The 17,055-nt window shown below is 42.7% G+C and overlaps 1 protein-coding gene across 1 annotated transcript in view; it reads left to right on the top strand.

Moving 5' to 3' along the window:
• Nucleotides 1-17,055, top strand: part of LOC124789950 (solute carrier family 22 member 7-like) — a 134,126-nt gene that overhangs the window by 68,387 nt on the left and 48,684 nt on the right. Inside the window, exon 5 of the mRNA XM_047257479.1 lies at nucleotides 4,202-4,370. Within this exon, the coding sequence (XP_047113435.1) occupies nucleotides 4,202-4,370 (169 nt within the window). The remainder of the gene's footprint in view (nucleotides 1-4,201; nucleotides 4,371-17,055) is intronic.

The following is a 17,055-nucleotide window of genomic DNA, read 5'->3' as shown; positions in this document are numbered from 1 at the left end:
CTACCATCTCTGATGACTGTTTCGTTTTTAATTCATCAGATAAACTATCATCCAATAAATCAACAATTTCTGATTTCTGCTTTACTACAGGGGTCTTATTTATTGAATCATTGCCCCTTTTCACACTACTGTCAGTAGACAATACTTCATATTTCACTTTAACATTACTATTTTCATACATATTTTCACTTGAATCGTTGTCTGGATTCACAGTTCCCTCAACAGACATAGGTTCTGATTTAAGTTTAACCTCAGTTTCTTTTGGCTGTTCCATCTCCGACAGTCTTTTAGTGCAGGTTAGTAAAATTTTTAACAGCTTTTCACTTAACTTAGTTTCTTCTGCACAACGTATGGCGTTGCCGGCGCGGCGTACCAGGATTACTGATGTGACGTGGCGTGTTGAACTGCAGACGGCACTTCGACGGCTGCTGTGTGTTTGCGTGGTCCGCAACTGCAGGCGCGGTTCCGGTTGCTCCGGCGGACGACTGCGGTGAGGCGAAACTGGCTTCTTGCGATGCCGGCAGCGCCGCTAGACTCAGTGCCAGCTCCATCAGTCCAGATGCGTTGTTAATCCAATTGCGTCGTCCACATGCACACGTAACACTATAACTGTTCTGTCACTCAGTTGCATGTCGCATTTCACTCCCGAATTCGAATATTTAAAAAAAATCACTTTCACTTTTACTCAGTTTGTTTCCTGGCCGATTAGCACCATATGTGGGGCGGCGGGTGGAATTATGCTGTTTATTTGAAATAATGTTTTGTTTGTTTATCCCGGCCGATGCACCATAAGTGGGGCGGCTGGTGGAAATTTTGCTGTTTATTATTTAATGTTTGGTTTGTAAGGTAGAAACATTTCCCGGCCGATTAAGCATATGTGGGGCGGCGGGAGGAATTAATTGTTTTATATTTAAATGTTCCTATTATTTATGCTGTCTTTTGCCGTTCTCAACACTGGCCCTCTAACTACAATTTTCGCAACCAGAAAGTGATTAGCAAAACGTGAAGCGTGTAATTAGAATTCCTAGTGCCCACTTCATCTGAGAAATACACTTATAGCTACAGCTTATAGCTCTGAGGAATTAGGAGATTGTCTGGGATTCATAATCAAAAACGATCGTGAAATAACGTTCGCTATATTCTGAAAGTCACAGATGAAAAAAAAGAATCCACACAATCCAACTACCAGAGCAGTTCAGAGGCTAATGCGCTGATGCAACTGTAACTGTTCAAATTAATGGTTTAAGTAAATGCTCGCCATAATTTGATGATAATGTTCATCAAACGCCACGCTAAATAATGGTAGAATGTTTGTCCCGCGACGGCACGTGAAAATACGACATACGCAAACTGAAGATAGATCATTAAAGTCATCCCAGAATTAACACTTCACTTGAAAATGATTTCATGGTTACACGTAACCCGAGTAAATTGATACGGCATCCGAGGCTGTTTATAGCAATGATACCCATGCGACGTGACTCTCTATACAGATGGTGTGTTATTCAGCGTCTGGAGAGAACTGGGGCCTTCTTTCCTTGCGCAGCGTTCTTATATATAAAGCCGCAGTGCGGACGGCTAAGGGAACGCCTGATCAAATCGGCTCTCCCAACTAGCCACTGGGCTAGTAATGCACCACTTTAAGTTATTGAATAAATCATCACTTCCTTTGCTGATGGCCGATGAAGCTCTCAATTTAAATGTGCAATCAGCACACAGGTAAGTAATCATAATAAAAGTCTGACGTGGCTAAGTAAAATATTTTGGGCGAGAGAATTAATTTAATTACACTACGCGCAGTGGACGAGGTCTGAACTTGCCCTTTGGAGATACGCTATCGTTATAGTTTTATAGTTATTCAATTGAAACTTCTCATATCTTCATGATTATAGCGGATCTCCCTTCTACTTAAATTTAAACATTCTAGCCTTATTTATTAGCCTACTTAATCTATCTTGCTTCCTTAATTTTTAAGACAAAAACCAGAAAATCATGAATTTCCACAAAAATTTTAATTTGTGAGATCCAAAGTACTGTTTCTATTAAAATATTATGAAAAAGGAATATAAATATAAATTTTTAAGTCTCTAGCTCTTTTCTGTTGCGCCAATGAATTTTACAGAAAAACGTCCAAATTTCGAAACTGGTTAAAGTTATTGAACTGATATTCAACACATATTGATTTAGTATTACTCCTGGCATGCTATAAACGTTTCAGGTAATTTACTTGATTTTTAAAGTATTGCGCAACATTTATGACGTCAGAGCTAGTTACAGCGGACTAGGCTGGCACGCAATGGAAAGACTGTTGAGAATTTTATAAGGCGTGAGTAGGCTGCTTCCCTACAAGGTGACAAAAGTCATGGGATGCCTCCTAATATCGTGTCGGACCTCCTTTCGCCCGGCGTAGTGCAGCATTTCGACGTGCGATGGAGACAAGAAGTCGTTGGAAGTCCGCCCAAGAATCATTAAGTCATGCTGCCTCTATAGCCGTCCAGAACTGCAAAAGTGTTGCCAGTGCTGGACGTTGTGTACGAACTGCCCTCTAGATTATATCCCATAAATGTTCGATGTGATTCATGCCGGGCGATCAGGGTGGCCAAATCACTTGCTCGAATTGTCCAGAACGTTCTTCAAACCAACAGGGAACAATTGCGGCTCGGTGACATGACGTCGTTGTTTGGGAATGAAGTCCATAATGGCTGCAAATGGTCTCCAAGTAACCGAAAGTATCCGTTTGCAGATTCAGTTGGACCAGAGAACCCAATCCACTCCACGTAAACACAGCCCACACCATTACGGAGGCACAAGCAGCTTGCACAAAGGCTTGTTGACAACCTGAATCCATGGCTTCCTGGGGTCTGGGCCACAGTCGACCCCGCCATCAGCTCTTACTAATAGAAATTGTGACTCATCTGACCAGCCGACTGTTTTCCTGTCATGTAGAGTCCAACTAATATGATCACGAGCCCAGGAGAGGCACAGCCAGCGATGTCGTACTGCTAGCAAAAGGCACTAGTGTCGGCCGTCTGCTGCCATATCCCACCAGCGTCACTTTTCACCGTAGTGTCCGAATGTATACGTTCGTCGTTCGTCCCACATTGATTTTTGCGGTTATTTCACTCATAGTAGCTTGTCTGTTAGCACCGACAACTCTACGCAAACGCCGCTGCTCTCGGTCGTTACGTGAAGGCCGTCACCCACTGCGTTGTCCATGATGAGAGGTAATGCCTGAAATTTGGGTTCTCGGCATACTTTTGTCACTGTTAATCTTGGAGCATTGAAACTCCTAACGATTTCTGTTCCACATTCAAAGTCTGTCAATTCCCATCGTGCAGCTATAATCACATTGGAAACCTTTTCACATGAATCACCTCAGTATAAATGACAGCTCAACCAGTGCACTGTCCTTTTATACTTCATGTACGCGATACTACCGCCATCTGCATATTTTCCAGATAGCTAGCCCATGACCTCTGGCACCTCGGTATACAGGGCAGTCGAAAGAAAGTGAAATGAAAATGAGACTCATGGAAGAAAATAAATAGACCGTTTGTTATTTCAAACGTAACCACTATAACAGTTAAAACGATTATCCTACTGTTAAATATGACGGTCAATGTCTTCCTCAATACAATTTTTACGATTACCTACGACACCATGATTGTACCCAGATGGGCATGTTTTCGAACGAAGCAAATCAACGAATGTCTTTCTTCGGAACTCAAAAAAATATGTAAATCACATGGGGAGAGACTGTGATTGTATGGAGGATGTGTGAGGGCTTCCCAGCGAAACTTTTTAAGTGTATTGGAACAAGCTTGGCGACCTTTGGATGGTTTCTTTGGGGCTAGTTGGCGCCCACTTGGATACAATCATGTTCAACAGGCAACCACAAATATTTCTCCATGAAGACTTTGACCGTCCTGTCTCAGAGTGGGATAAACGTATTAACAGTTACGGCGATTACTTTTGAAATACTATACAGTTTCTTTTGCATCGCTCTCTTCATTTGATTGCCCCTTTACAACAAGGCAATATTACTTTAAGGTTTTTATTTTTTACGTCATGTCTCACCTGCGTTTCATGTAAGAATACGAGATAATCAGTGAAAACTTTCGAGATAATCAGTGGATAGTTTAATCATGTGGGCTAGCAAATAAATTACATTCTAAACTTTGTTCTTTAATTTTATTTACAGGAGTCGAGTTGGCCAGTATCAAACGCCGTTCTTCCGTCAATTTTGTGTCCTTCATGTCTTACTGCCTTGGTATAATTGCCATATCATTATTGGCTTGGTTACTCAAGAACTGGGTGCACTTCACTCTGGTTGCGTCTGTCCCTTGTTTTATTCCACTACTGCTTCAAAGGCAAGTATATCAGATATACAGGGTGGGACAAATAAAAGTGGCCCGGACGAGTGGAAACGATTTGTGGCAGCATTAACGGTGGAGGAAATGACCTACAGTTAGGATGGAGCAAATGCCCATACAGCCGGCCGAACGCTAGAACATTTTTACACAATCTTCAGGCGTGACAGAGTTGTTAGCCGAGGTCAGTCTGGTTGCGGCCCCAGCTGGAAACCTGGGTCTCCTGATCTGTCAGTGTGCGATTACTTTGTGAGGGAAGCCCTCAAGTCTAAGGTGTATCCCACCAACCCTCATAATCTTCAAGAACAGCAGCAAAACATTTCGGCTGAGACTACAACAATTCCAGCCGTCCAGCTTCAATGTGCCTCGAGGAACTTGTTGACCAGGGCACAGAAGTGAAAAGAACTGAATGGTGATCACTTTCAGCACCTGCTATAGTCAGGTTAGTATTTCTATTCCTCTGCTGTGTTTCTTTGTAACCTGGAACCCTGTTCTCCGGCCCACTTTTATTTGCTCCACCCTTTAGAAACTGCAGAGTGTACTTAAAGTGATTAACTAGAAATACCCCTTGTTCAGCTGTAAAGTAGAAATGAAAATTAATTTTCTGACATTAAATACTTTCCAAATAGTTTCAATGTTATTCGATAATAGAGAAATGCCCACAAAGACCGAAGAAAATTTTGTCTTTCATAACAGTCTAATTTACTAATGCGTACTTATTAACTTCCGATACTTCACTGTATTTTGGTAGGCATCAAACCAATAAGAGTCCATATTACTTGAAGAGAAAAACGTTAGTGTCTGTATTTAGTAATATATAATCCTCGGCCGGCCGCGGTGGCCGTGCGGTTCTGGCGCTGCAGTCCGGAACCGCGGGACTGATACTGTCGCAGGTTCGAATCCTGCCTCGGGCATGGGTGTGTGTGATGTCCTTAGGTTGGTTAGGTTTAAGTAGCTCTAAGATCTACGGGACTTATGACCTAAGATGTTGAGTCTCATAGTGCTCAGAGCCATTTGAACCATATAATCCTCGCCATTCCCGTTTAAAGAGAAAAACATTAATGTCTGGCTTGACTTTAGACATAGCAATTTGTGATTAATATTCAGAATGAGAAGTTGTCAGTGATAAGATTCACTAATGACATAGCTGTTCCCAGCGAAAACAGAACAAAGAGGAAAGGAATGACGAGTAGCAGAAATGAGATTGGCAATAAACGTAACTGACTGCCATATGACAGACGAAGCAAGGAGGTTATAATGAGTTGACTAACAGGTCGCAAGTGGGATATCCTGGTCAAAAGATGTCTGTTATTTTCAAACCGCGGTAGTTCTGTGGGGTTATACAAATATTTACCAATACTTAAGAGGGCAACTAGTTAGGATGTGGAGTAGAAGTCTGGGTTCGGTTGTTAACGAGCGTATTTGGGTAACCATTAGACGTTTATATGTCCAAGACAAACGTCGCAAACAGAGCTTTAACACTTTACAAATGCAAAGAGTTTAAAACTAATTTGGAACTCGGTATTGAGGTCTTCAATAATGTATGTCAAAATTTAAGATAGACGACGCTTGGGTTGGACATAGTATTAACTGGCAGCTCTAAGATTATTGAATAAACGCCACAAAACAAGATATAAAAAGTTCGAAAACAATCATAACACCACTGTGCGAATGACGTCTAGTATCAGTCACTCCATAGAACCATCAAAGAAATTCATAAGCAACAGATTGAAAACACTGTCAGGGCCAGTAATGGCGTGCAAGCCTTTTGCATACCGTCCAAGTGCAGACTCACATCACCCCACACCCGTCCGCTGCCTCGATACTACTTGCTCCGTCCAGCCGAAGAGAGCCCTCCACCGCCAAGGTGTTATTGCTTCGGCCAGAGACATACCCCTTCTGTTACCAGAGCACCGCTGTCTGTTCCTCATGGAACGGGCAGCGCCCTCTTCCCAATTGGAGGAGCAGTACAGCGGGCAGTTTAAAGTCGGTGGGCCGCGGGAAATAGGCGGGAGGGGGCGGTGGATGGATGTGAGAAAGGGGGGGGGGTGTGGAGGGCGGGAACGGATTAATGCTTAAACACAAGAATAACAAAGACCTTACGCTATGTTAAACAGATACCAAACATCCCGTTTTAAGACTTGGTTACGATAGCAAGCAAGATATCAATTAATTGAAATGGCGTTATTGCCCTTCCCGATTACATTTACATTAGTAATACTGATAAAAATAATAATTATTCGTTGTGCTGAACAGGTCTTGGTTTGAGGGAGATAGACTCGTAGTATTCTCTGAGCTTTGGGATCCCCGAGTGGGACGGCCACTTGAGTAACAAATATTATGGCCTTCACATTCCCCCTAAATTGGGTTAACAACGTGGTCATAATTCTGTTTGCAGCCCTACCAGCAGGATAAAAGTTACGAATCCACATCTTAGTCTCGTGATTCAGTGAGGCCGGCCGACTTCTCTGCTTAAATCTCACAATTCCAACAAGGGATGTGTACGTGTGGGGGGGGGGGGGGGGGGGTGGAGGAGGAAGAGTGTGATGGTATTTTATGTCCGCCTTTATAGTCAGGAACATTATATTTTAAAATTTAGAAAAATATATGTTTATTGTTTTTAGTGAATTCTTGTACCAGATTCCATAAATGTTTTAAATTTTGAAGGAAAACTTCACTAGAAACGTAAGTCTTAGTAGTGAATGTGGCTTTTCACAACAAATGTCATATTCATATTTTCAGGTTCAGGAACCTTCTCACACAAAGAAAAGTCGCGAATAAAAGTCAGCGACAATTAAAGAACTTTATATTAAAAATTATTGTATGGTGGTCATAAAATACAGACCCTTGATAGTACTCGTTAAGAAAAATGCATTGGTATTACTAGTATGGTGGTCATAAATTACAGACCCTTGATGGTACTCGTTAAGAAAAATGCATTGGTATTAGTAGGACTGTGTCCGTCCCCGGTAGCTGAACGGTCAGCGTGACGGAATGTCAATCCTAAGGTCCCGGGTTCGATTCCGGGCTGGGTCGGAGATTTTCTCCGCTCAGGGACTGGGTGTTGTGTTGTCCTAATCACCATCACCATTTCATCCCCATCGACGCTCAGGTCGCCGAAGTGGCGTCAACTCGAAAGACCTGCACCAGGCGAACGGTCTACCCGACGGAGGCCCTAGCCACACGACATTTCATTTCACTGGGACTGTACTAAAATTTTCGTCTTCTGGACTCCTATTACACTACTGAACAATTTCGGTTGGAGACATTACTTGTGGTGAAACCTGAAAGACCGTTATCAGCAAACAGTCGATTCTTTACTTTCTACGAAAGGGAAACGAGTGGAAATTACAACAGGTAAAGTATTAATTGTTATTATTATTTCTTTCCTTTCTAAAACGTTATGTGTGGTTAAAAATGGAAAGTGACGCGGACCTTGATAAAGCGTGACTTCCTTTTAACTGTACGGTATATGTTACATTGCATTTAGGAAATTTCGGGTAATTGAACATGTATCAATAATTACAGATTTCTGTAGTTGTATACAGGGTGTTACAAAAAGGTACGGCCAAACTTTCAGGAAACATTCCTCACACACAAATAAAGAAAAGATGATATGTGGACATGGGTACGGAAACGCTTAATTTCCATGTTAGAGCTCATTTTAGTTTCGTCAGTATGTACTGTACGTCCTCGATTCACCGCCAGTTGGCCCAATTGAAGGAAGGTAATGTTGACTTCGGTGCTTGTGTTGACATGCGACTCATTGCTCTACAGTACTAGCATCAAGCACATCAGTACATAGCATCAACAGGTTAGTGTTCATCACGAACGTGGTTTTGCAGTCAGTGCAATGTTTACAAATGCGGAGTTGGCAGATGCCCATTCGATGTATGGATTAGAACGGGGCAATAGCCGTGGCGCGGTACGTTTGTATCGAGACAGATTTCCAGAACGAAGTGTCCCGACAGGAAGACGTTCGAAGCAATTGATCGGCGTCTTAGGGAGCACGGAACATTCCAGCCTATGACTCGCGACTGGGGAAGACCTAGAACGACGAGGACACCTGCAATGGACGAGGCAATTCTTCGTGCAGTTGATAGTGTACACTTCTGCGAATGGTTCATCCAACAATGTGTCAATCCTCATTTTAGTGCAAATGTTCTCTTTACGGATGAGGCTTCATTCCAACGTGATCAAATTGTAAATTTTCACAGTCAACATGTGTGGGCTGACGAGAATCCACACCCAGTTGTGCAATCACGTCATCAACACAGATTTTCTGTGAACGTTTGGGCAGGCATTGTTGGTGATGTCTCGATTGGGCCCCATGTTCTTCCATCTACGCTCAATGGAGCACGTTATCATGATTTCATATGGGATACTCTACCTGTGCTGCTAGAACATATGCCTTTACAAGTACGACACAACATATGGTTCATGCACAATGTTGCTCCTGCACATTTCAGTCCAAGTGTTCGTACGCTTCTCAACAACAGATATTGTGACCGATGGATTGGTAGAGGCGGACCAATTCCATGGCCTCCACGCTCTCCTGACCTCAACCCTCTTGACTTTCATTTATGGGCGCATTTTAAAGCTCTTGTCTACGCAACCCCGGTACCAAATGTAGAGACTCTTCGTGCTCGTATTGTGGACGGCTGTGATACAATACGCCATTCTCCAGGGCTGCATCAGCGCATCACGGATTTCATGCGACGGAGAGTGGATGCATGTATCCTCGCTAACGGAGGACATTTTGAACATTTCCTGTAACAAAGTGTTTGAAGTCACGCCGGTACGTTCTGTTGCTGTGTGTTTCCATTCCATGATTAATGTGATTTGAAGAGAAGTAATAAAATGAGCTCTAACATGGAAAGTAAGCGTTTCCGGACACATGTCCAGATAACATATTTTCTTTCTTTGTGTGTGAGGAATGTTTCCTGAAAGTTTAGCCGTACGTTTTTGTAACATCTTCTATATACGTTTGGATGTAGCTGTATTGCGTTGATGTACTAGTGGATATTGTGTGGTATGACTCCTGTAGTTGATAGTATACTTGGTATAATGTCAATTTTATCCTGATACCACATGTCCTTGACTTCCTCAGCCAGTTGGATGTATTTTTCAATTTTTTCTCCTGTTTTCTTCTGTATATTTGTTGTATTGGGTATGGATATTTCGATTAGTTGTGTTAATTTCTTCTTTTTATTGGTGAGTATCATGTCAGGTTTGTTATGTGGTGTTGTTTTATGTGTTATAATGGTTCTGTTCCAGTATAATTTGTATTCATCATTCTCCAGTACATTTTGTGGTGCATACTTGTATGTGGGAACGTGTTGTTTTATTAGTTTATGTTGTATGGCAAGTTGTTGATGTATTATTTTTGCTACATTGTCATATCTTCTGGGGTATTCTATATTTGCTAGTATTGTACATCCGCTTCTGATGTGATCTACTGTTTCTATTTGTTGTTTGCAAAGTCTGCATTTGTCTGCTGTGGTATTGGGGTCTTTAATAATATGCTTGCTGTAATATCTGGTGTTTATTGTTTGATCCTGTATTGCAATCATGAATCCTTCCGTCTCAATGTATATATTGCCTTTTCTTAGCCATGTGTTGGATGCGTCTTGATCGATGTGTGGCTGTGTTAGATTATACGGGTGCTTGCCGTGTAGTGTTTTCTTTTTCCAATTTACTTTCTTTGTATCTGTTGATGTTATGTGATCTAAAGGGTTGTAGAAGCGTTTATGAAATTGCAGTGGTGTAGCCGATGTACAGGGCTATTGCAAATGATTGAAGCGATTTCATAAATTCACTGTAGCTCCATTCATTGACATATGGTCACGACACACTACAGATACGTAGAAAAACTCATAAAGTTTTGTTCGGCTGAAGCCGCACTTCAGGTTTCTGCCGCCAGAGCGCTCGAGAGCGCAGTGAGACAAAATGGCGACAGGAGCCGAGAAAGCGTATGTCATGCTTGAAATGCACTCACATCAGTCAGTCATAACAGTGCAACGACACTTCAGGACGAAGTTCAACAGAGATCCACCAACTGCTAACTCCATTCGGCGATGGTATGCGCAGTTTAAAGCTTCTGGATGCCTCTGTAAGGGGACATCAACGGGTCGGCCTGCAGTGAGCGAAGAAACGGTTGTACGCGTGCGGGCAAGATTCACGCGTAGCCCGCGGAAGTCGACGAATAAAGCAAGCAGGGGGCTAAACGTACCACAGCCGACGGTTTGGAAAATCTTACGGAAAAGTCTAAAGCAGAAGCCTTACCGTTTACAATTGCTACAAGCCCTGACACCCGATGACAAAGTCAAACGCTTTGAATTTTCGGCGCGGTTGCAACAGCTCATGGAAGAGGATGCGTTCAGTGCGAAACTTGTTTTCAGTGATGAAGCAACATTTTTTCTTAATGGTGAAGTGAACAGACACAATGTGCGAATCTGGGCGGTAGAGAATCCTCACGCATTCGTGCAGCAAATTCGCAATTCACCAAAAGTTAACGTGTTTTTTGCAATCTCACGGTTTAAAGTTTACGGCCCCGTATCTGGACATGCTGGAAAATTGGCTCATGCCACAACTGGAGACCGACAGCGCCGACTTCATCTTTCAACAGGATGGTGCTCCACCGCACTTCCATCATGATGTTCAGCATTTCTTAAACAGGAGATTGGAAAACCGATGGATTGGTCGTGCTGATCATGATCAGCAATTCATGTCATGGCCTTCACGCTCTCCCGACTTAACCCCATACGATTTCTTTCTGTGGGGTTATGTGAAAGATTCAGTGTTTAAACCTCCTCTACCAAGAAACGTGCCAGAACTGCGAGCTCGCATCAACGATGCTTTCGAACTCATTGATGGGACATGATGCGCCGAGTGTGGGAGGAACTTGATTATCGGCTTGATGTCTGCCGAGTCACTAAAGTGGCACATATCGAACATTTGTGAACGCCTAAAAAATTTTTTTGAGTTTTTGTATGTGTGTGCAAAGCATTGTGAAAATATCTCAAATAATAAAGTTATTGTAGAGCTGTGAAATCGCTTCAATCATTTGTAATAACCCTGTATTTATATGAGAGATTGCTTTGTGTATTTTGCTAGTTTCTGCTAGTTCTATAAAGAATTTTCTTAAATTGTCTACCTGTCCATAATGTAGGTTTTTTATGTCGATAAATCCCCTTCCTCCTTCCTTTCTGTTTAATGTGAATCTTTCTGTTGCTGAATGTATGTGATGTATTCTATATTTGTGGCATTGTGATCGTGTAAGTGTATTGAGTGCTTCTAGGTCTGTGTTACTCTATTTCACTACTCCAAATGAGTAGGTCAGTATTGGTATAGCGTAAGTATTTATAGCTTTTGTCTTGTTTCTTGCTGTCAATTCTGTTTTCAGTATTTTTGTTAGTCTTTGTCTATATTTTTCTTTTAGTTCTTCTTTATTAATATTTGTATTATCTATTCCTATTGTTTGTCTGTATTATTATTATTATTATTATATGAAGATTTACATAACTTTGTATAATCCATTTCCACAGGAACGTTCTGATTATTTACAAGTGTGTCTCAGTGTTGATAATGACAGTTTTACAAGAATCTTCAGTTGAAGTACACAGACAATGTTCATAGTTTAATTTCAGCATATGATATAATATTGACTGGTGCCCTATATAAGTATCTAAGGCGACTCGATCGTCTTTATATTTCACTACTCCAAATGAGTTGGTCAATATTGGTATAGCATAAGAATTTATAGCTTTTGTCTTGTTTCTTGCTGTCAATTCTGTTTTCAGTACTTTTGTTAGTCTTTGTCTATATTTTTCTTTTAGTTCTTCTTTATTAATTTTTGTATTATCTATTCCTATTTTTTGTCTGTATTATTATTATTATTATTATTATTATTATATGAAGATTTACGTAACTTTGTATAATCCATTTCCACAGGAACGTTCTGATTAGTTACAAGTGTCTCTCAATGTTGATAATGACAGTTTTACAAGAATCTTCAGTTGAAGTACACAGACAATGTTCATAGTTTAATTTCAGCATATGACATAATATTGACTGGTGCCCTATATAAGTATCTAAGGCGACGCGATCGTCTTAACCAATAATCACGAACTGGGGACACGCCTTCCTCTGCTCAGCTGTATCTCCGACAGCGCGTGGTGGCGCTGCTGAGCTGGGAGTGAGGAAGTGGCTTCGTCAGCAACTCCCATTCGTCGTCGGAGTATGCATCGAGACATCTCTGTCTTACTGTCTTCTGTGGTACTGACGCGAGTTGCCGACTTTGCTATGGCATCGCAATCTTAAGACCATACCACACACTTGAGATTTACATAGGTGCTTCGTTTTCTTCCCGAGTCTCTCTAACGTTCTTACAGGCAGTATCTACCTTTCATGTAGCCATGCATGCTTGCAGTCTTACATATGGCCTCTACCAATTCCTGTCATCAGTTTTCCGTTTGCCGTTCATCTCAGTGTTTCGATGTCTATATTCTCAATAAATTTTTATAATTTCGCATCTATACATGTACATCTACATTTATATATGTACTCCGCAAGCCAACATATGGTGCATGGTGGACGACGACATCTTCCCGTACACAACAGCATCATATGCAAATAATAGCTGATTGATGCTCACCCTGTCATCGTACCGTATTGTCAATTAAATTCAATGTCTAGTGTCTTATCCAAGGATTTGGACTGGAGCTTGCCTTTTTGACAATTTTATATTCCGCTGCATACAGTATTTCATCTTTTAAAGTTACCCATTCTGCGTCTGTTGCATTCCTTTCTCCTGTTAAGTCAGTCGTTGCCTAATGTGACCTTTTATTCAACACGTCTGGTTCTTGCAAATTATCTTCATCTCGTCCCCGTAATTTCCTACCTTGTTTGCAGTCTGTTGTTTTGTAGGGCCCAGCGAATAAATTATAGTAAGGGTCACATCTGACACCGAAAATATTTTATAATTTAAAATTATGTTTGGAAATCTCTGTCGTAAAATTCTATACACAGAGCTAACAGTAGTCATGGGACAGCGATATGTATATAGACAGATGGCGGTAGTATAGCGCACACAACGTATAAGAGGACAGTGCATTGGCGGAGCTGCTATTTGAATAGTCAGGTGAGTCATACGAATGGAATTAACATACTTTGAAGGCGGATTGGTAGTTGGAGCTAGACGCATGGGAAATTCCATTTTAGATATCGTCAGGGAATTCAATGTTCGAGATCCACAGTGTCAAAAACGTACAGTGAATGCCAAATTTCAGGCATTACCTCTCACCACGGTCAACGCAGCGGCCGATGGCCTTCATCTAAGGACTAAGAGCAGCAGCGTTTGCGTGGAATTGCCAGTGCTAACAGACAAGCTACACTGCGCGAAATACCCGCAAAAATCAGTGTAGGATGTACGACGAACATATCCGTTAGGACAGTATGGCGAAATGTGTCGATAATGGGCTATGGCAGCAGACGAACGACGCGAGTGCCTTCGCTAACAGCACGACATCGTCTGCAGCGCCTCTCCTGAGCTCGTCATCATATTGTTTGGATTCAAGATGACTGTAATACCATGGCCTGATGAGATTGGTCCCGATTTCCGCTGCTAAGAGTTGTAGGTAGGGTTCGAGCGCGGTGCAGATAACAAGAAGCCATGGACCCCTCAACGAGGAGCTATGCAAGGCATAATGGTGTCGACTGTGTTTACCCGACTTGAAATGGGTCCTCTGATCCAAGGCAACCGATCATTGACTGGACATAGTTACGTTCGGCAACTTGGAGACCATTTGCTGCCTTTCATCTACTTCATGTTCCCAAACAACCGTTTCATGTCCAGGGACCACAACCGTTATCAGTTCGTTTGCTGAATGTTCTGAATTGTTCGAGACAATGATTTGGCCACCCAGATCGCCCGACATGTAGCCAATCGAACGTGTTGGAGACATAAGATTCTGCAGCGGCAATACTCGCAGTTTTGGTCATCTATAGATGCAGCATGGCCCAGTATTTCTGCAGGGGACTTCCAACAACTTATGGGGCCCATAATACGTCGAGATGCGGCACTAATCCAGACAGAAAGAGGTCCGCTACTTTATTAGAAGGAATCCCAAGACTTTTGTCAAATCAGTGTAAAATCAAAAGCACCCCAGTGCTCACTACAGCAGTGGTGCGATTTCTTGCCACACAAAAGTGGTCGGTTCGACTCTGTGCTGTTGAGTCGTAATGTGAATTCGGAGAGAGTAGGATGAAGCTGTCTCCAGTGTTTATTAAATTAAGGTCGTCTATTAACGCCTTTAGTTCGTGACACTTGGTAGGCCCCGGCTGTTGGTCTGCGTCGTCTGTGACAGAACAGCGACGCCGTTGTGACCTCGTAGTAGTGGGCACAAATCAGAAGTGAAAAACTAATTACACGCGATCTGGAGAGTTTCTAAAATCTAACATTTGCTTGACTAAAACTGCAGTCCCGCAATTGGATTCTGGGTCGAGGTTTAAAAGAGTCGTAAAATCTGGTAGGATCTCGATTTTAGCTGTGCTCACTTCTTGTGAGAAAGCTACATCTGTTTTAACAATCTATCAAGGGCTCTGGTTGAAAGCAACATTCAACTTTATTGATGTTATGAGCCGTAACAACAAAAGCATTCTGATGCATTATAAGATACATATGAAAAACAAGATTACTTATGAAGATGAAAATTCAGCGCCTGGCCCTGCACCCGCTCCTCTCTCCAATTCCTCCGTCCAGTCCACGGCAGTGAACATTTCTATCGAAGACCTTGCAGCAGCCAGTGGTGTTTTGGTTTCCTCGGGGCCTTTGCTGGGCGGGTGCCGGCGCGTGCGCTGGTGCAGCGCCGGTGGGCAGTCCCCGCATTTACAGTTTGCCGGTCCTACAAATTTCTCACGTAGTGCTTTCAGCAAAGCAGGTTGCTCCCTCTGTCCACGCCTATGCGCTCCGTTCGTTGGTTTCATGAACGACGATGGCTGAGAGGCATGCTGGTCGTTCTGGTCACTAGTTTGCTACGGGTGTAAGGCATCCAAAGTGGCCTTACTTTTGCCCTCCTTTCTTGTTTTCGAAACTTTCGTATTCATCTTAGTGTCACCTGAACGAACGTGGGACGGCATGCGAGCCTCCATTGCTTCCTGATTGGTGAATGAACATGGTTTTCCAGCTGTGGTTGGTTGGTTGGTTTGGGGAAGGAGACCAGACAGCGTGGTCATCGGTCTCATCGGATTAGGGAAGGATGGGGAAGGATGTCGGCCGTGCCCTTTCAGAGGAACCATCCCGGCATTGGCCTGGAGTGATTTAGGGAAATCACAGAAAACCTAAATCAGGATGGCCGGACGCGCGATTGAACCGTCGTCCTCCCGAATGCGAGTCCAGTGTCTAACCACTGCGCCACCTCGCTCGGTTCCAGCTGTGTCAGGCTGCCATGCAGCGTGAATCTCCGCCTCTTCCTGCTGAACATGCGGTGGTTCTGAAACTGGTGCTGTAAAACCTTGGACTGTCTCACTCAACAGGGATTTTGGTGTAGGTCTGTCGCCAATCGAACTTTCCATTGGCAGTTGCACAGGGCGCCGCCTTTCATTCGTGTAGTCATTCGGAGGGTGGTCCATCGATCTATAAACCCGTCACGTCTGCGGCTGACCGCCATATGATATGTATGCCCTACGCCGGCCCGATGGGCAAGTACGACGCGATGTGCTTACGTAAATAAGATCGAATACATCCAACAACACTATCTATGCGATAGGAGTACACACTGCACCATATTCCGTTTGTTACATTGATAACATGTCCGTACGAACGTAAAGCATTTTGCTGTTCCGTGCTTTGGCTATTCTGACGGTTCGAATGCCATAACCGGCGTGTTGTACACTTAAAATTGCTCTAACCACTATGGGGCTTAACATCTGAGGTCATCAGTCCCCTAGATTTAGAACTACTTAAACCTAACTAACCTAAGGGCATTACACACATCCATGTCTGAGGCAGGATTCGAACTTGTGACCGTAGCAGCAGCGCGGTTCCAGACTGAAGCACGTATAACCGCTCAGCTACAGTAGCCGGCATGTTGTACAGTAACATCGCTAATACTTCTGTCAACATGCCAGAATTTTTGGATTCCGTCATTCGCCTTTCACAGATAACTTGCTTTTCTAACTTGAGTAAACACGAATACAGGTAGAAGTCCAACTGCATTCCTTGTAATTCGTCTCGTGGAAGCACGAAACATCTCATATCCAAGCGTGGATTTCGAATCCTACTGGCCTTCGTGCGTTCCTGTCAAAAGTGCATTGCACCGTAGAATTCGTAGACGTTGTAATCTCCCCTCACCCTACTTCCTTCTTCATCTATTGTCCACATTAAACAATGCCCAATCCAAGTAATTAATAAGCAATGTCTTTTATGAAGATTTGAGACGAGCGAAGATTAAAATAAACTTCCAAGTTTAGTTAGCTAGTCATACTGGGGTGGCTCCAGTTCTTCTTGTCTAGGGGTTGTAACGGGACATCCTCCTCTAGCATTACTTTTCCTCAACAGTGGTTGTCGATTCAAGTATTATTTTTCGAATTTTGGACAGGTCAATATTATCTCAGCTGCTTTTCTGAAAACTTTCGTGTTATTTTATTCACAGTATGTTATACTTCAAGTTAAAATTTATGAAAA

This window comes from Schistocerca piceifrons, chromosome 3 (genome assembly GCF_021461385.2).
Source record: "Schistocerca piceifrons isolate TAMUIC-IGC-003096 chromosome 3, iqSchPice1.1, whole genome shotgun sequence".
Classification (NCBI taxonomy): domain Eukaryota; kingdom Metazoa; phylum Arthropoda; class Insecta; order Orthoptera; family Acrididae; genus Schistocerca; species Schistocerca piceifrons.
This window is presented reverse-complemented; position numbering and strand designations above follow the sequence as displayed.